The sequence below is a fragment of the Orcinus orca genome, chromosome 1, assembly GCF_937001465.1.
Source record: "Orcinus orca chromosome 1, mOrcOrc1.1, whole genome shotgun sequence".
Classification (NCBI taxonomy): Eukaryota; Metazoa; Chordata; class Mammalia; order Artiodactyla; family Delphinidae; genus Orcinus; species Orcinus orca.
The window spans coordinates 175,109,479-175,129,854 of record NC_064559.1 but is presented as its reverse complement, the minus strand read 5'-3'; the positions used below and the strand labels follow the sequence as shown (position 1 = coordinate 175,129,854).

The 20,376-nt window shown below is 39.2% G+C and overlaps 1 protein-coding gene across 5 annotated transcripts in view; it reads right to left on the bottom strand.

The window, feature by feature from the left end:
* GPBP1L1 (GC-rich promoter binding protein 1 like 1) overlaps positions 1 to 20,376 on the bottom strand; it is a 55,098-nt gene that overhangs the window by 17,822 nt on the left and 16,900 nt on the right. For 4 of the 5 annotated variants that reach the window (XM_033416551.2, XM_033416552.2, XM_033416550.2 and 1 more), the window contains exons 2-5: positions 9,953 to 10,975; positions 9,245 to 9,359; positions 6,840 to 6,969; positions 6,166 to 6,452 (exon numbers count right to left, since the gene is read on the bottom strand). In XM_033416551.2, the coding sequence (XP_033272442.1) occupies positions 6,166 to 6,452; positions 6,840 to 6,969; positions 9,245 to 9,304 (477 nt within the window). In that variant the 5' untranslated portion in view covers positions 9,305 to 9,359; positions 9,953 to 10,975. Of the gene's footprint in view, positions 1 to 6,165; positions 6,453 to 6,839; positions 6,970 to 9,244; positions 9,375 to 9,952; positions 10,976 to 20,376 lie in introns of all 5 variants that reach the window. The other variant, XM_049701199.1, reaches the window with a different exon arrangement.

Below are 20,376 nucleotides of genomic sequence, written 5' to 3'. Positions count from 1 at the left end.
CTACCTACCTACTTACCTAATCTATCTTTTATTTGGCTGTGTTGAGTCTTAATTGTGGCACGTGGGATCTTTTGTTGTGGCTCAGAGGCTCTTCGATGCAGTGTGCAGGCTTCTCTCTAGTTGTGGTGTGCGGGCTCCAGAGCACGCGGGCTCTCTAGTTGTGGCGCTCGGGCTTAGTTGCCCTGCAGCATGAGGCATCTTAGTTCCCTGACCAGGGATCGAACTGGCGTCCGCTGCATTGCAAGACTGATTCTTAACCACTGGACCACCAGGGAAGTCCCTGTCCATGGATTTTTTTGGTTCTTCAATCCTAGTTGCTTTGTGTTCTTTCTTAACTTATTCCTTAATTTCAGACTTACAAAATAATTGCAAATATAATACAAAGAATTCCTGTATATCGTGCATCTACAGTCTCATGTCAACATTCTACCACATTTTTTTCACAATTCTCTGTAAATACATATTTTTCCTGAACTATCTGCAGGTTGAAGAACTTGAAGGATATTCTCTTACATAATCATAGTACAATTATAAAAATCAGGAAATTAACATTAATAAATACTATTATCTAATCTACAACTCTTATTCAAACTGTAACACTGATACTTTTACAGGAAAACAAAGTTTAAAATCACTGTTTTTCCCTCATCCAGTATCCAGTCTAGGTTTACATGTTGTCTTTAATTGTCCTATCTCTTTAGTCTTCTTTAATCTGGAACTTTTCCCACCATGACCATAACTTTTTTTTTTTTTTTTGCGGTACATAGGCCTCTCACTGTTGTGGCCTCTCCCGTCGCGGAGCACAGGCTCCGGATGCGCAGGCTCAGTGGCCATGGCTCACGGGCCCAGCCGCTCCACGGAATGTGGGATCTTCCCAGACCGGGGCATGAACCCGTGTCCCCCGCATCAGCAGGCGGACTCTCAACCACTGTGCCACCACGGAAGCCCCGACCATAACTTTTTAAAAGAGTACTCAGCCTAGTTCTTTTGTAGAATCTTTTAAAATTCTTTTATAGAAACCTCAATTTGAGTTTGTGTGATTTTTCCTCATGGTTAGATTCAGGTTATGAATTTTTGGAGGGCACTCCTCAGTGAATCACATCAGGAGGCTTGTGTTATGTTTGTTCCATGACCGGTGACATAAATCTATTTTTTAATCAAACAACATTTACACACAATGAAATGCACCAAGTATACCATTCCATGAGTTTTGAAAAATACTTATACCCCCCCAAATCTATAAAGATAAAGCTACTTTCTACGACTGGAAAGTTTCCTAATGCCCTTCCCCAATCTCCACTCCACACAGGCAACCACTGTTTTTCTTACCATAGATTATTTGCCTATTCTAGAATGTCACATAAATGGAATCATACAGTATGTACCTTATTGTGTAAAGCTTCACTGAGATTCACCATGTTGTTTTATCAGTCATTCTTTTTTATTACTGCATAAGTAGCCCATTACATGATTATACCACAATTTTTCTATTCCTGTTTTGATAGACATTTAAATTATTTCCTGGTAATTCCCTGGCGGTCCAGTGGTTAGGACTCTGTGCTTTCACTGCTGAGGGCTTGGGTTCAATCTCTGGTCAGGGAACTAAGATCCCACAAGCCACACAGCACGGCAGCAAAAAAAAAAAAAAAAAAAAAAATCCCAGTTTTGTGTTACTATGAATAAAATTACAATAAATGTACACAGATTTTCATTTCTCTTTAGCAAATACCTAGAAATGGAAGTACTGGGTCACAGGGTAAAGTTTATGCTTAGTTTTATAAGAAACTGTCAGACTTTCCTTTTCATAAAATGGTTGTACTACTACACACTCCTGCTAACAATGTATGAGACTTCTACGTGCTCAAAAATGTCACCAAATTTAGTATTTTCAGACTTTTAAATATTAGCTATCCTGGTGGGTGTGCAGCAGTATCTCATAGTGGTCTTAATTTGAATTTCCACATTTCCCTTATGATTAATGACACTGACCATTTTTTTCATGTGCCTACTGGCCATTCATCTATCTTCCTTTGTGAAGCATCTGTTCAAATCTTGTTTATGTTTTTAAAAAAACTGAGTTGTAGGAGTTATTCACATTATGGGAACAGGCCCCTTTTCAAATCTATGTTCTGCAAATATTTTCTCTGAGTCTGTGAAGTAAGCAGAAGTTTTAAATTTTGATGAAGCCTGATTTATCAATGTTTTCCCCTTTATGGTTATTGCTCCCTGGGTCCAAAGAAATCTTTTTATTTTTTTTTAACCCCCTATGTGAGAAAGATATTCTCCTAAGTTTTCTTAGTTTCAGGCCTTACATTTAGGTCTGTAATTCATCTCAAATTCATTTTTTTGTATGCTAGGTGGTAGGGGTAGAGAAGACACACACACACACCCCCCCCCATATCTATAGATACAGTTCCAGCACAGTTTGTTAAAAACACATTTCTGGGCTTCCCTGGTGGCGCAGTGGTTGAGAGTCCGCCTGCCGATGCAGGGGACATGGGTTCGTGCCCCGGTCAGGGAAGATCCCACATGCCGCGGAGCGGGCTCGCTGAGCCTATGCTCTGCAATGGGAGAGGCCACAACAGTGAGAGGCCCACGTACTGCAAAAACAAAAAAAAAAAACACATTTCTTTCTGCATGCCTCCCAGAGTGGCCATTTAAAAAAAAAAAAAAAAAAAAAATTAAAAACCCTGGACTTCCCTGGTTGGTACAGTGGCTAAGACACCACGCTCCCAATGCAGGGGGCCCAGGTTCGATCCCTGGTCAGGGAACTAGATCCCACATGCCACAACTAAGAGTTCACATACTGCAACTAAAAAGATCGTGCGTGCAGCAACTTAAGATCCCACTTGCCGCAACTAAGACCCGGCAAAGCCAAATAAAAAACAAAAAACAACTCTGTCATGCTAAATGTTTTGCATACATCATTTAACATATATGATCTTTTTTTAAAAAAATTAATTTATTTATTTATCTTTGGCTGTGTTGGGTCTTTGTTGCTGCGCATGGGCTTTCTCTAGTTGTGGCGAGCAGGGGCTACTCTTCATTGCGCTTGTGGGCTTCTCATTTCAGTGGCTTCTCTTGTTGCGGAGCATGGGCTCTAGGCTCACGGGCTTCAGTAGTTGTGGCACACAGGCTTAATAGTTGTGACACATGGGCCTAGTTGCTCCGCGGCATGTGGGATCTTCCCAGACCAGGGATCGAACCTGTGTCCCCCACACTGGCAGGTGGATTCCCAACCACTGCGCCACCAGGAAGTCCCAACATATGTGATCTTTATTCCTTACTACAATGTTGCAAGGTAGACATTACCATCCAACAACTCAGGGGAAATTAGGGTTATTACTTGTCCAAGGTACAAATATAGGACTGTTAATTACATTAAACTAATACTATTTTAAAACAAAAAATAACTTTCTAATTATACAATGTAGAGTATGGGGAAAAAACAAGAAACATAGAAAACCTACTGTAAACAATTAGGTCCTCAAATACCTTTTGTTATTTTTGACTAACTACTCTTTCTTGATAAACCCCATTCTTTTTCAACCAATCACTTCTTAATCTCCCTTACTGCTATTCCACAGGTTCTGCTCTAAGCTTCCTCTCTGAATATATTACTTTCCTTGGGTGATTCTGTCCAACCATAAACCTCAACTACTATCTCTATTTCCATGTGCACACCTCCGGTTGATCTCACCCATCTCTTTGGTACCAAGATGTCTTTATCTTCTATCCTCCAATTCTGCTCCTCCTGTTTTTCCTTTTCAAATTACTTACTTATTATTCATCAATTCCCTTTGGATAAAAATCTTATTTTTGACCCTTCCTTCTCTAGTTACAATGCCATGGTTCCTATCCTTTAGATTTATCTCCAAAACAAGATCTTTAACAACCTAAATGTCTGTCAACAGGAAGATGGATAAATAAACCTAGTATATTCACACCACAGAATATTTACTATACAGCAGTGAGAAAGATATAGAGCAGGGTTTCCCAACCATGGCACTACTGACATTTTGGGCTGGTTCTTTGTTATGGGGCTGTCCTGTGCATTGCAGGAAGTTTAGCAACATCTCTGATCTCTACATACTAGATGCTAAGAGCACTATCCCCAGGTGTGACAACCAAAATTTCTCTAGATATTGCCAAATGTGCTCTGAAGGAGGCAAACTTGCTCCTGGATTGAGAACCACTGATCTAGAGCCCTATGTATCAATACAGACAAATCTCAAACAATTTTAAGCAAATAAAAGAGAACTACAATATGACAGTATTCATATAAAGATCAAAATCAGGCAAAATGATATTATAGATTGTCTACAGATACATTCATATAGTAAAAATTTATCAAAACATACATGAGGATGATAAAACATTAAAATCAAAATGGTGATTACCTCTAGGGGAACGTTAGGAGAATATGATTAGGGAAGCTTTAACTGTATCTATGATATCTTGCCTCTTTTGTAAAAGAATGGTATAGAGCATATTGGGCAAAATGTCAATATTTCACAAAGCTAGGTTGTGTGCGTACTTGACGGTTTTCTCCAGACTTTTATGTACACTCAGAATATTTCATAAAAGCATAAACACAAGGCTTCCCCAGTGGCGCAGTGATTGGGAGTCCACCTGCCAATGCAGGGGACATGGGTTCGAGCCCTGTTCTGGGAAGATCCCACATGCCACGGAGCAGCTAAGCCGGTGCACCACAACCAGTGAGTCTGCGCTCTCGAGCCTGCGAGCCACAACTACTGAAGCCCGCGCGCCTAGAGCCTGTGTTCTGCAACAAGAGAAGCCACCGCAACAAGAAGCCTGTGCACTGCAACAAAGAGTAGGCCCCGCTCTCTGCAACTAGAGAAAGCCCGTGCGCAGCAACAAGCACCTAACTTAGCCATAAATAAATAATTTTTTTTTTAAAGCATAAACACAAAATAAACTTGCCCTTAATGACCTTGTTCAGGTTTGACGTGACAGCAAACTTCCCTTTAGATCACTTAGCAGGTGGATAATGCTGCCTTAACATTTTTCTTTCCATTGTCAATTAATTTCCCACTGGGAATGCCACAGAACTGATAACTTATAAGTTTACTGAATAAATAATCCACGTTATAATTTAGTGTTGTAGTCATTTTTCGACTACTGAGTACTTAGGACATTCTGGACAAATATTTAATATATTGGTGTATTACAGACTTTTCCATAATAAAGTTTTAAAGGATAGGCACCTGGGGATAGGAATTTACTTTGATAAATGACATTTAAATTAAGAGCCCCCAGGTCATTTGCTAGACTTGGGAGAAGAGGGGCTGATGCCTAATTTTACTCTTTAGTTGGTTTTGATAACATAAAATAGCTGTCATAAAAGTGACTGGCTTATCTAATGTGCTACTTAAAAATAACAAGTTGCACTACCTAATAGGATTGCCACTAGCCACGTGTGGTTGCTGGGCACTTGGAACGTGTGCCGTCTGTATTAAGATGTGCTACAATTATAAAATGCACAAAGGATTTTGAAGATGTAGTACAACAAATAATGTTAATTATCTCATTAATTTAAAGATAATGACTACAGGTTAGAATAATAATTTGGACATATTTGGTTAAGTAAAATGTATTATTAAACTTTTTTAAGGTGCACAAAAACTCTACTTTTGGTTTACAGGTCAAAAGGCATGTAATTCAAAAAAAAAAAAGGCATATAATTCAACACACAATAGCATCAAGTTTTACTGAATGTACAGGCAACAGCTAAAATACTCCTAACTGCATGTTTCTGAACTTACCACAATTGTTTTATATGAGAGGGCAAAATCAAGACAAAAAACCCCCTCTTATGATAGTTGGAGAAAGCAATTTAACATTCAAGAATATAGTTTTACATAAACATATCTGAATACTGAACCTTATAAAGCTTAAAGAAAAATAAGAATTCCAAAGGCAAAAAGATGAAAAAATATGAAGATTTGCTAAAAGTTACACAGGAATTTTGGTCATCATCATCATACTAACCAGCTCCTTCCTTGTCCTTCCTAAAAACACTAAAAGTCTAAACTTAGGGACTCCCTTTTTAGTACTTTCTGAAATGTTCTCATTACTAACACGGTTTTATATATAAGAATCATTTGTCAGGTTTTAGGTATACAACTAAATCTTCATACTTACAAAGTCGTCTTCTTCAAACTGCAACTTTTCTACCTTATCATCTTTCTTCTCTTCCCTAATCTCTGTAGGTGGCTTTTCCTGAAAGGCACAGCCTTTCCGGGAGTGGAAGCTGCCATTCCAGTGGCGATGGTTCCCTGTGCCACCCCCACTACGCTGGCTCATGCCATCGTGACCTCGGGAAGAGCCGTGCCAACCAGATAGGTTCCCTGTGATTCCAGCATATGCCCCCTTAGAGACACCAGAGTCCACGGAATCGTGCCGGAACAGGGAGGGCTGGTGCCAGGAATCTGAAATAGTAAGGAAAAGTAACACATTAGAGTGTTTGCTTCCTGAAAATTCAGAAACAACTGGGCCAGATGCTTCCTGATATAACTTAAGGTATTGCCAAAGCCCTTCGGGGGACCTTTTTAATAAAAGAGTAAGTCCACATACAAAAAAGGCAGAAGATACAACTTTCTGTTTTAATGTAATTTCTATATGAGTTCTTCAACTGAATAAATGACTTAAGAGAACCTGAGAATGTTAGAAAGCCAATATAGTTGAGTAATGACTACTGGAGGATCTAACTGAGTATTATGTTTACAAAAGATCATTATTCCAAAATTATGGACATGCACCCTCAGCTTGGGCTTGCTGAGTAGCTTATATAGTCATGGAAGTTGGGTATGTCTTACCTCCTGTCGTTCGTAGAGGTCCATTGTTAAAAAAGCCATCAGAGGAATTATGTCGACGACGGCTTACTCCAAATCTACCATCTCCTCGGGGTAGGTGCTCTCCGTGTTTTTCGAAGGTGGCTGTAGGTGACTAAGATGATAAAGTACAGAGAAGCAAACAGGTAAGTACATATCAGTCTCTTTCAGTATCTTAAGTTTTGCATCGGGTTTTTAGAATACAGGTAATATTGATGGCAGAAACCCCTATTTTGAGCATATGGAACACAGTTAAGGGTACCGCAGTCCTCTGAGTTAGAGAAGCCCTATGTTACATATTCAATCATTAACTGAATTAATAGAGAGAAAAAGCAGCTACTTCAATTATTTGCATGAGAGGGGAAAAAAACCCTGTCAATATCCAAAAGAATAAGCTCCAAAACTTTACACTTAAAAATGTTGTTAATCTTGAAAGGAAAAGCAAGATGCTTGCTCTAAATAGATTTATTATTTGTGTAAATTACTCTCGAACTGAAGACAAAGGAACAGTTAAATCCCACCTTGGCAGGCCATTAACAACCCCACAGGAGTTTTTATAGTTTTATAAAACACTTACTTCCAAACATTAATACTCATAACAAGACTATAATTTGGCATCATCCCCATTTTACTATTTCCATATAAGGAAAGAGGTCAGGGAGAATAAGTCTCTGAGGTTACACAACTAAAAAGGAGCACTTTGAGAAACACTTATTATAGATGAATTCTGATGTCCCTTCCTATTCCAAATAGTTGCATTCTGTAACAGTCTTTAGTCTCATATGATAGAAACCAAAGTCTAAAAAAACCATGAAAAGCATGGATACATTTGACAAGGGCTTACAGGAGAACTATAGGTTGGGGTAGAGACATCTTCACATCTATTTCCTTATTATTAATATCCTCACCAACACGCCGTCTGTCAGTCTTTTTTATTTCAGCCATTCTAGTGGGTTACAAAGATTTTCTTCTTTCTTCTGAAAGTTTTATGGATTTCAGCTCTTTAATTTAGGTTATAATCCATTTCAAGTTAATTTTTTTTTTTTTTTTTTTTTTTTGCAGTACGCGGGCCTCTCACTGTTGTGGCCTTTCCTGTTGCGGAGCACAGGCTCCAGACGCACAGGGTCAGCGGCCATGGCTCACGGGCCTAGCTGCTCCGCGGCATGCGGGATCTTCCCAGACCGGGGCACGAACCCGTGTCCCCTGCATCGGCAGGCGGACTCTCAACCACTGCGCCACCAGGGAAGCCCTCAAGTTAATTTTTATGTATGATATGATGTAAAGGTTGAGGCTCTCCCTCCCACCCCCACATAGATATCCAGTTCTAGAACCACTTGTTAAAAAGACTATCACTTCTGCATTGAATTACCTTGGCACTTTAGTCAAAAATCAACTGTATAGGACTATTTTTGAATTGTCTATCCTATTCCATTGCTTTATCTGTCTATCCTTATGCTAATACCACACAAATTTGCTTATTATAAAATGGAAATATTTAAATCATATTTCCTCATTCTTTTTACTGAGTTCACTGTGCTAAATCAATTGTTCATTGTGCTAAATCAATTATCCTTTGCAGGTATAAGATGTGCATACATTTAAACGCTTTCCTAGGATCCCACACCGAATCCCTCAGGCCCACCACGCCCAACGCTTGGGTCAGATTATGTCAATTATGAGATTTGGGGAATTTCACAAGGGCAATTCAAAATGAAGATTAGAGCAAAGGGTTGTGGGTCTAGACAGACCAGGAACATCTTCCCAAAATTCACATCTAAAAATAGGGAAGGTATGCTTTTTTCTGAGACTACCTATCAACTTTCTCCCTCCTCTATTAGTTGGCAAAATGGGAAGAATTTTTAAGTTTACTAGCTTCCTAAAGGTTTCCTTTAACAATAATATATTCCATTTGTCTTTACCCTTAACGCAACATACATTTTCCCTGAAATCATTAAGTAGATTATTGTCTCTAAAAAAGAATTTCTAAGATTTAATCTGAGAGCCATGTAGTAGTCAATCACTGTCTATCCTTTTTCCTCCTCATCTACTACTTTAGACAAATGTGCATTCATCCTGAAGATCCATTTCCCCCCCAAACTGAAGTGTTCCTGCAGCTAATATAGGCAGTCTTAAGTGTGCCACACAATGAGAAAAGCTTAACATGAAATAAACAGAACACCTGGCAGTAGCAGCATACACACTGACTTGCACTGCCTAATTATTTATACCCTATTAAAAGAAAGATAGTTAAGTTTATTGAAAACGTATGTAAAATCCCCAGGCAAGGCTGAATACACAAAAAAACAACTAGATTGTAAAACAGAGGCCACAGACAAGATGGGGATGAAAAGAACTGGTATTTGGATAGTTACTAGAATGGAGAACAGTACCTTAGCTGACTGTGGTGTTGAGAAATTTAGCCAAGCAGGAACAAAGTCATGCTGCGCCATTTAGGTCCAGTGTCTCTTTTCAACAAGGTGAGGCATCCAACCTCATGGCCAGGATCTGAAAATGAGAAAACTGAAATCACTTATTCTTGCAAGAACCTGGTATCAAGTAAAGAGTCTGTGATTACTTTAAGGTCTCCCTTGTATAGAAAGACTTGCTCTCTGAGCCTTTCTAGAGTACTCATCAGGCCCCATACATCAGAGAAGTTATAAACAAAAACAACAGTCTGTGAATATATAACCATGAAAAACACAAACAGAAGAGTGGGTCACAGACCTGGAAGTTATATGACAGAAGCTAATGAATTCTTGTGTTATAGCAGAAGAACCTTAAGAATAAACAACTACTTAAAACTACAGATACTTATGAAAAAAGATTAATCTGCTTTAGGTAACTTCAGGCAAAAGCAGTAGAAAAGATCTTCCTAGAGATGGAGGATACAACCTCTCAAGAGTTTTTCTATTTAGTTCACATTAATTCCTTCAAAACATCAGTTAGAATCAGTTTTCCTGAGAGATCCATCTGTTGGTGTCTCCAAACCACCCCACTGATAGTCTCCAAAGTATAATATGTAAGAAAGCAGTAGATATTTTCCATGATACATATACATACACAGTCTTCTTCCAAGCTAGACACAGGAGAATACTCACCCCAGAGCGTAACCTCTGTGGTCCTGTTTCCTGAACTCCTTGAGTCTGCCGGCTGGATTTCCACGAGGTTCTCTTGTTAAAAGGGTACTTAAAATTAGGCTGGCTGGCAGCACACCTTATGATGAAGCACAAAGAAGCCAGGCTCTGTGTGGATCAATTTCTCAGTCCCCTCAATTGCTCATCTTAAACTATCTAGATCCTGACACGTTTCCAAAAGGGGAAAGGGGAAAGGGGAAGGGGGAGGGGAACATAAAAAGTATTTGTTACATTTAAAAAATAGGGGGAAGGGGAAAGAGCTATATCAATGTTCACCTCATTCAACTTCCTTGAGTGATGGCCCTATGATGTTGCTTAAATAGATAATACATGGACATTTGCACATTGAATGCAAACACTGTTCACAAAAAGGTCATAGCTTAGAAAGACAGATGGACTTTTGTTTGGGCAAATAATATCATTGAAGTGATAGATCAAAAATAAAACACTGAAGAGCTATAAAAGATCTTCTGAGTAATCAACTCTAGTAGCAAAACATCCACATTACAAAGCCCTTAATTTACAAATCTCATTATTCTTACACAGCTGCTAAAAATAGCGTGTAGGTATGTATTTATATTTGACTTATCCTTCAAAATCTAAGGACATAAGAAACCTGTTTAAAACAAACAAAAAATCAGACAGGAACTTGATATGCTTTTCCCTCCTAAGAATAGCAGCTCTCAAGGCAAATTTCTTAGTATAAAGCTCTCAAATGTTTCTTCTATTTCTTTGGTCTTCACTATTTATAAATTCACAGCAAAATTAAAACAAGTAGAAAGATAGGGCTTAAGGAACAGTCATGGAGAAAGTTCCAAACTGAGGTTTTCTTCTCTTCAGTTTTCTGTATTTCACTCGTTCTGCCCCTTCTTGAAGACTAAACTGAGTTAATGGAAGGTAATAAGAATCTTCTGCTTCAGTAGAGAAGTCACTTTGCATTCATGTCCATCGTTATTCAATCATTTTAAAGGCCACAGGAATCTATCACTATAAATGAAAAAACAAAACAACATATATCACAAGAGGCAAAATTACTATATATAAATGCTAAAGTGAGACATGGTCAAATGATCGATCTCGGAGACAAAGGTCTAGGAGACAAAACTCTTAAGTCCAATTTAGACATTAATCTATAGCAACAACATAACTGGCTAAAATTATTTTAAAGATTTTTAAAGGATTTTAGAAAAGTCATCTGAAGGAATATACTTTTTAAATAACAGTTTCTCCAGTTAGCTATCAAAGGTAATTCAGACATGCAAATTAGTCTGTTAGATTTAGATTTTCTCTCATATATGGAATAGCTTGCCATAAGTGGTCAAAGAGTTATAACTTACTGGTTATTACCACAGTCAACTATCTAATTGTTTAGTACTAACCACAGACAGATGCGTAAAAACAAGACATCCGTCATAGCATTCCTCATGTATTTACATATTTTTAGATACCTACTTATCAATTAAAAGACTTAAGTGCTTATGCTCTGACTTAAAATATGCAGTAAGAGATAACACAAATACTTCTTTGGCAAATTCCCAACATTCTTCCAAAGACTAGGAAGTTTTCTTTCTTTCTTTTTTGTAATAGATTAAAAAATATTTATTTATTTATTTATTTGGCTGCGTCAGGTCTTAGTTGCGGCACGCAGGATCTTCACTGCGGTATGTGGGATCTTTCGTTGCAGTGTGCGGGCTCTTCGCTGTGGCACACCGGCTCCAGAGCGGGCTCAGTAGTTGCAGCACACAAGATTAGTTGCCCCATGGCACGTGGGATCTTAGTTCCCTGACCAGGGATCAAACCCGTGTCCCCTGCATTGGAAGGCGGATTCTTAACCACTGGACCACCAGGGAAGTCCCTAGAAAGTTTTCTGATATGAGAGAATGCTTGCATCTGTGGGCAATTCTGGTCTACACTGGTATTCTAGTTTACAGAGTATTTCTCATATAATTAATTCATGTTTAAGAAATACTAAATTCAGAATAGTAAATACCTCTTTGGGGAAACAATGGGAAAGGAATCAAAAAAAGGTTCCGGAGGGCTTCAATTGTATCTGTAATACATTATTAAGCTGAATGATGGGTATATGACTATTCACTTGTTCTCTACGTTTTTAAAATATACATATAATACATACATACATATATATATACATATATATATATACACACACACATATCAACCATGCAGAGTATATATATTCCTTCAGCGCACATGGAATAGTTTTAAAAACTGACCTTATACTAGTTAAAACAAATCTCAATTAGTTCCAAAGAAGAAAACAGTCTGTGTTCTCTAACTATGCTATGTTAAATCAGGAAACGACTTTCTCTTGCAGTGCCCGCTCTCCTTCCCCTTCTTGAAGAAATCCTGTCCAAAGCCATTAGGTGGGGTCAGGCAAGGTAAAGTCCTCAAAGCGGGAGCTCAAGGTCAGAGCAGGGTGCTGGGGCATAATCAGGGTGTCTACACGGGGTGGAAGGATAGCGAAATGTGTGTACGGCAGCAGTCCTGTGCGGGATGTCAGGACTGTTGGGCAACGTAAGGTCAATGTCCCAGTACGAGGCCAGCCTAATGCAGAGTGTGAGAGCCTCAGGTGGAATGAGGTGGACACCCTGGCAGAGGGACATGGCCAAATAGGTTGAGGGCTTCCACGCAGCAAGGTGCCTTGCACAGTTGTTACAATTTATATGTGGTTAGGAAGGAACACATGCACGGGAAGAGGTGATAAATGGAGGCTGGTTACATACTGGGATTTGATCAAAAATTAAGAAATATTAAGGAAAAATGGGAGATTTCTTACTGTGAGAGAAATGATACACTGATAAAGAAAAATTCAAAATCCTTAAATAGAACGACAAAAACCACTACGAATAAATTTGCACTGTAACAGCTACAGCAATACTTAATATAAGCTTTAAAAATGTAAAAAAAAAAAAAAGACTAAAACCAAACTGATCTTTATTGTTCTTTTCCCAACATTTTTATCATGATAGGAAGAGAGCAACAAAGCAAATCTAAAGAAACAGAAAGGAGAGAAGCAAAAAAAGGTCAGAAAAAATAGAGATGATGTTTAAAAATGATAATTCTTTTGAAAAAGATTAATAAGAAACAAACTCACGTGACTTCCCTGGTGGCGCAGTGGTTAAGAATCCGCCTGCCAGTGCAGGGGACATGGGTTCGAGCCCTAGTCCGGGAAGATCCCACATGCCGCGGAACAACTAAGCCCATGTGCCACAACTACTGAGCCTGTGCTCTAGAGCCCACGAGCCACAACTACGGAAGCCCGCGTACCTAGAGCCCGTGCTCTGCAACAAGAGAAGCCACCGCAGTGAGAAGCCTGCGCACCGCAACAAAGAGTAGCCCCTGCTTGCCACAACTAGAGAAAGCCCGTGCATAGCAACGAAGACCCAATGCAGCCATAAATAAATAAACACACACACACACACAAAACACTGCTTTCACAGGCACTACTAGTCTCTTCCACCCTCGACCTCAGCCTCTACTCTTGGCTGCTAGATTTCTCTTCCAGAGTCCAGGTTCAAATTATATCACTATCCTGCTCAGAAGTTTTCCGGCTTCCCGCAGAATAGGATTTAAGTTTCTTGTTCTGATAGTCAAGAAATAAGCCTTTGGGGCTTCCCTGGTGGCGCGGTGGTTGAGAGTCCGCCTGCCGATGCAGGGGACACGGGTTCGTGCCCCGGTCCGGGAAGATCCCACATGCTGCGGAGTGGCTGGGCCCGTGAGCCATGGCCACTGAGCCTGCACGTCTGGAGCCTGTGCTCCGCAACGGGAGAGACCACAACAGTGAGAGGCCCGTGTACCGCAAAAAAAAAAAAAAAAAAAATAAGAAAGAAGCCTTTCCCCACAAGTAAACTCCCTCTCTGAAATCCTCAAGGTACCTTAATTGTGCCTTCAAATTAAGTGTTAAGGAGTACTTAACACTTGCTCCTTCCAGGACAGTTATAAATGTTGATTCTAACTCCCAGCAGGCCCAGAACCTGTTGCTTCTAGAAAATCTTGCCTTGACCTTCTTTGAAATTCACATAGCATCTAGCATGGTGCCTTGCACTCAGTAAGGATTCAAAGGTTTAATGAACTAATTTTTACAAATTATGATAAAGCAAGAATGCAAAGAAACTGTAACCCTCATACACTGCTGGTAGAAATATAAAATGGTGCAGATGCTGTGGAAAACAGTTGGTGGTTCCTCAAAAAGTTAAACACAGAGTTAGCATACGATCTAACATTTCTATTCCTAGGTATATAGCCAAGAGAAATGAAAACACATGTAAGTGAATGTTCACAGCAGCTTTATTTACAATAGCCACAAGAAGCAACTCAAATGCCCATCAACAGATGAACAGATAAGCAAAATATGGTATATCCATACAATAGCATATTATTCAGCTATAAAAAGGAATGAAGTACTGATACATACTACAACAAGGATGACCCTTGGAAGCATTAAGCTAAGTGAAAGATGCCAAATATACAAAACAACACATATTACATGATTCCATTTATATGAAATATCCAACCCATAGAGAACAGATTAGGGGCTGGAGGGAAGTGTGGCTGCTTAATGCATTCAAGGTTTATGTTTGGGATGATGAAAAAGTTCTGGACAGTGATGATGGTTGCAAAACACTGTGAGTGTACTTAATGCCACCAAACTGTATACTTAAAAATGGTTACAATGGTAAATCTTATGTGTATTTTGCCACAATTAAAAACAGTATTATAAAGCAGTTGTTAAGTCAATATAAATAGTCAATATTAAATATAAACAATGCTCTACATCATCCATTCTTTTTCAGGTTTTATCTAAGTGCTTTTGCTCTCTCCCTGCACATGTGTATCAGAACTGCCTATTTGAATACTTGATCCAACCATTCATTCATAAACATCTGTGAAATATCTTAGCTTTACAAATCCTATGACTTCTTGGCTACTCCACATATACCCAGCAATCTACAAGATACTTCACAACATGATCTAGTTTTATACCTTGTAATTAAGCTGCTAGAGAGGATGTCCCTGCCAGGGACCTTACCTCAATCTCCTCTACTTCAGGCTCTCATTACCACTCCACATGTGTTCATGATCTCATTAACTTTCATTTTATCCACAGTCCAATGGTGTCACCATCTACTACTCCTGGTAACTCCAACCTCTATCTACACTGGTTTCACTCAATTAACTAAAAAAACCACACCCACTTCTCTGACTTAAAACAAAACCCCTTCCTCAAGTCTGAATATCCCTCCAGGTATTTAGGTTCATTTCCTTTCAGCCATTTTTTTTTTACAATTAGTTTTTATTTATTTATTTATTTTCAATTTTTGGCTGCCTTGGGTCTTCGTTTTTGTGCACGGGCTTTCTCTAGTTGTGGTGAGCGGGGGCTACTCTTCATTGCGGTGCGCTGGCTTCTCATTGCAGTGGCTTCTTTTGTTGTGGAGCACAGGCTCTAGGTGTGTGAGCTCAGTAGTTGTGGCTCGTGAGCTCAGTAGTTGTGGCTCGTGGGCTCTAGAGCACAGGCTCAGTAGTTGTGGCGCACAGGCTTAGCTGCTTCATGGCATGTGGGATCTTCCCATACCAGGGCTCGAACCCATGTGCCCTGCACTGGCAGGCGGATTCTTAACCACTGTACCACCAGGGAAGTCCCCCTCCCTTCAGTCTTAACAAAACTTCCACAGAGAGCAGTGTACTCCTAGTATCTTCATTTTCTCACTCCCCCATTAATTTCTCAATCCACAGCAAAATTAATTTCCACTCAGAACTCCAAAGAACACTGATCTGTCCTTTTAATTCCAAAATTTGATGGGTAACTGCCAGTTTCTTTACCTCTAAAATGAAAGTTGTGCTACTTCACATGTTGAAGATTAATAAACCAACAAATATAAAAACGAGCACGTTACTATTTTATTGATTCTTAATCAAAGAGTGGGTGAAACAATACAAAGCCAGATGGGTTATTTAGTCCTATTCTGGGAGAATTCTTAATTAAAACACTGATCTGTGCAACTCCTAACATACATTTTATCCATCCTTCCTTCCTTCCTCCCACTGACACTGGGTTAGCCCTCCATTTCAGAGATTAACAACAAAAAAAAGCTGAGGCAGGCTGTAATATGTTAAGGGACTTATCCAAGGTAACACATCTAATAAGCAGTTGGGTGAGGCCTGGAACACAAGTTTTCTTCACTGCTTTCTGAATTACACTGTGGTTGTTACTCTCTGGTCATGAAATGATTCCAATAGTTAGAAAAGTAGAACAAATTTCTTAAAATTTTATGGAGCAAGAAACTAAAGAGGGATGTTAATTTACATACACACACTTTTTTTTTCTTTCTTTTTGTATTTCTCTCATTATTTGTTTATCTGTATTAGCCAAGACTGGCTGGCTTCCAGGCAAAACTGAAAGACTTGAAAAATTAAACCCTTCTGTGGTAAGAAAAAAAAACCACAATAAAATGTGGCTAGTATGTACATGGTTCCTGATCTTAATAAAACTGCAATCTCATGTCCTTAGCCATGACAACCTTAAAGAACATGACCATAAATCCAACTCCATCATAGGGAAAACTAATTCAGAACATGTACTGCTGAGCCATGAAGTTCCAAGGAGCTGTCATATCCACAGCTAGCCAAGGGAAAGAATGCAAAGAAGCCACAAGAGGTTTTTTCTGCAAAACGTTATCAGGCTTATACCAACTGATCTTGGCTAAAAGGGGTAGGTGGACATAGAGTTTGAAAGGAATTTCCCTACCTTCTACTTCCATATGCTCACTTCTCTGAAACTGACCTGCATAAGAAGGCACCTGTGGTCAAGACATCGTGTTAATTCTTCTTTCCCGTGGATGGGTTCATAAGTGTCCTTCTCCTTCTCACCTATCTTACTATGGTGTGCTACCCCAAGTGGATTAAGAAGAAAAATTACAAGTCTTTTGATTCATGTCGGAGTGTTCTCATTATAGAATGTGGTGACAGGAGTGATGACAATTTTTGTTTAACAATCTCACTTTTTCGTCCCCTTACTAACATCAAAGAATGCTTCTGTAAGCAAGTATGATGAGAGCACAGAGGATGTGGGTAAGGTATAGAGCATTATTTCACCTAGGTGACAGAATCATAGCAATGTTCCTGGTAAAGCATATTGGGAGATACCAATCCATTGTGAAGCTCAGCGAGGACTCATTCACTTGTGCCTAAGATCATGTCCTAGCTGCATTAAGAATGTGTGTCCCAGCTACATGCTTTGCACAATTCCAAGTTGTTGAGGGTGAAAAGGTCCTAAAAATTTACTTCCAAGAGATCAACACTAAACCTTTGAATACACATATGTTGGGGACTTACGTTCTGTTGAATAGTTATTCGACATGAAGAAACATTTTAATTAACTTTTGCTGAGAGATTCGATACTAAAATCCATATTCATTTGTGCACTGTCATACAACAGTATTTCACTGCACATTTACTCATTCCTACCATCTACTTATATTTGATTAATTTACGAAGACTCTTTAAGAGTTCTACTGCTTAAAACAAAGTTCCTAGCAAAATAAATCGCACTCTTAAAAACAGAACAACGGGCTTCCCTGGTGGCGCAGTGGTTGAGAGTCCGCCTGCCGATGCAGGGGACACGGGTTTGTGCCCCGGTCTGGGAGGATCCCACATGCCGTGGAGCGGCTGGGCCTGTGAGCCATGGCCACTGAGCCTGTGCGTCCGGAGCCTGTGCTCCGCAACGGGAGAGGCCACAACAGTAAGAGGCCCGCGTACTGCAAAAAAACAAAACAAAAAAACCCCAACAGAACACCTACATCTACATATTATGTAATACGAATGTTCTTGAAATGCAATCTAGGATATAATGGCCTAAACTTATAAACAGCAAAACAAAAACTAAACAAAAAATCTTCTTTCAATTCAAATAATTTCTCCCTTTCAGATGTTGACATGCCATTTTACTTCTGTCAAAAGCATAACCTTCAACCATGAAATGAAATTTCTATTCCATCTATACTACACACAACAATTCAAAAGTTACCTCTAATAATGCCACTGAGGTTTGGCTCTAATATTTTTTAAAATAACCTGTGGGAAAACTCCAAAATATGCAGTGTCTAATTTTTAGCCAATCTTGTTTAATTTTGGCTCCATAAAAAAAGTGCCTTTAAATACAAAAGTAATAGATATAATTTAGGCATTTGACAAGCCTTCTTTGATAAAGGCTTTTGGCATATCGCCTACAAAGTGAGAAATTCAATGACTAGGTAACATCATCTCATAAATTAGGTAGTTTACAATCTGTGTATACCACAGAATTGAAAAAGGATGTAACCTAGTTCTCAGCTAATAGATCATAAAAATAAGTTTTGATTAATGATTTTTGGTAAGTAACTCTAAAAGGATTAAAAGAACTGAGTGGCACTGATGTAAAAAACCATATGTAGCATTTTTGGAACTTATGTCCATAAAAGTGAAAAACAGGAAGTGACATGATATTGAACTATTTTCATTCTGTTAAGTAACATTTTCCTATAGCAACGATCATCTAAATAATTTATTTTTAACTGTCTCCCATTGAACCAAGGCACAAAGAACACTGTCTTGTATAGTTGGTACTCAATAAATATTTGCTGAATGAATGCATAAATAAATGAAGGAATTGCTAATAGGTACTACATCTTCAAATTCACAAGGTAATGCCAAATTGCTTTCCAATCAGGTCACCAGTTTACACCACCGGCAGTGGTTATTTTTAGATTTCCATATGCTCCACACCCTCACAAAGTTAGGTATGGCCAGTTATTCTCTGCTCTGCTGGTGGGTATAAAATGATGACTTACCGCAGTCTTTGTTTACATCATTTAATCTATTTATCATCTCTTTGTGTTTCGTTTTTTGGTAAAACATCTATTCTTATCATTTTGCCATTCTTTTGGTAGCTGATCTTTTTCTTATCTGAAATAAGAGAATACAATAGACCCCAATCCTCTGATTATAGTGTTGCATATATCTTTTCCAACTTCATGGTTTTTTAAAAAATACATTTTTTAATATTAATTAATTAGTTTGTTGATTTTATTTAGGCTGCGCCTGGTCTTAGTTGCGGCATGCGGGATCTAGTTCCCCGGCCAGGGAATCAAACCTGGGTCCCGCCCCCTGCATTGGGAGCATGGTGTTTTACCCACTGGACCACTAGGGAAGTCCCCGTGGTTTTTTATTTTTTTGATGAACACAAGTTCTTACTTTAAATGTAGTTGATACGCCTGAAACTAACACAACATTGTAAATCAACTACACTACAATAAAATTTTTTAAAAAATGTAGTCAAAGCTGTTGATCATTTCCTTTATGATTTTTTTTTCCAGCCATGTCACATAGTATGTGGGATTTTAGTTCCCCAACCAAGGATCAAACCCGTGCCCCCTGCAGTAGAAGCGTGGAGTCTTAACCACTGGACTGCCAGGGAAGTACCTATGATGTGTATTTTTGCATCTAATGTATAAAAGCCTTTCTTCTCTAAGATTCAAAGAAGTTACCTATATTATCTTCTTAGTTTTATAGTTTTGCCTTTCACATTTAAGACATCAATCAGTTGGAACTGATTTGTATCCGGTATGAGGTCCAGGTCCAATTTCATTTTTTACCACGTGAGTAACTAATTGTCCCAAATCATTCTTTCTCCACTGATTTATAAAGCCAGCTCAGGGAGTCCCCTGGTGGCCTAGTGGTTAGGATTCCGGGCTTTCACTGCCCTGGCCTGGGTGCAATCCCTGGTCGAGGAACTGAGATCCTATAAGCCACACACCCCTGCCCAAAGGCCAGCTCAATTATAAATTGTTTCTATATATGTATGGGTCTGTTTCCAGACTTCTGTTCCATTGGTCTATTTGTCTATTCCTATACTACAACCATGTGTGTCTTAACTAAATTATGGCTTTATAATAATATCTTGGTATATAGTACGGCAAAGCCTCCCCACAAACATACACATTAAAGGCCTTGGTTATTTTGGCACTCTGCCCGTTCATATAAAATTTAAAACAAGCACGTCAAACTGGGGATATGAGGCCGTTATGACACTGCTTGGAATACCAATGAACCAATCTAGATCAATACAGGAGAATTTTTTTTTTTTTTTTTTTTGGTACACGGGCCTCTCACTGTTGTGGCCTCTCCCGTTGCAGAGCACAGGCTCCGGACGCGCAGGCTCAGCGGCCATGGCTCACAGGCCCAGCCGCTCCGCGGCATGTGGGATCTTCCTGGACCGGGGCACGAACCCGTGTCCCCTGCATCGGCAGGCGGACTCTCAACCACTGCGCCACCAGGGAAGCCCCAGGAGAATGTTTTTATGATAAATCTTCTAAATCATAAGCATGGTCAAT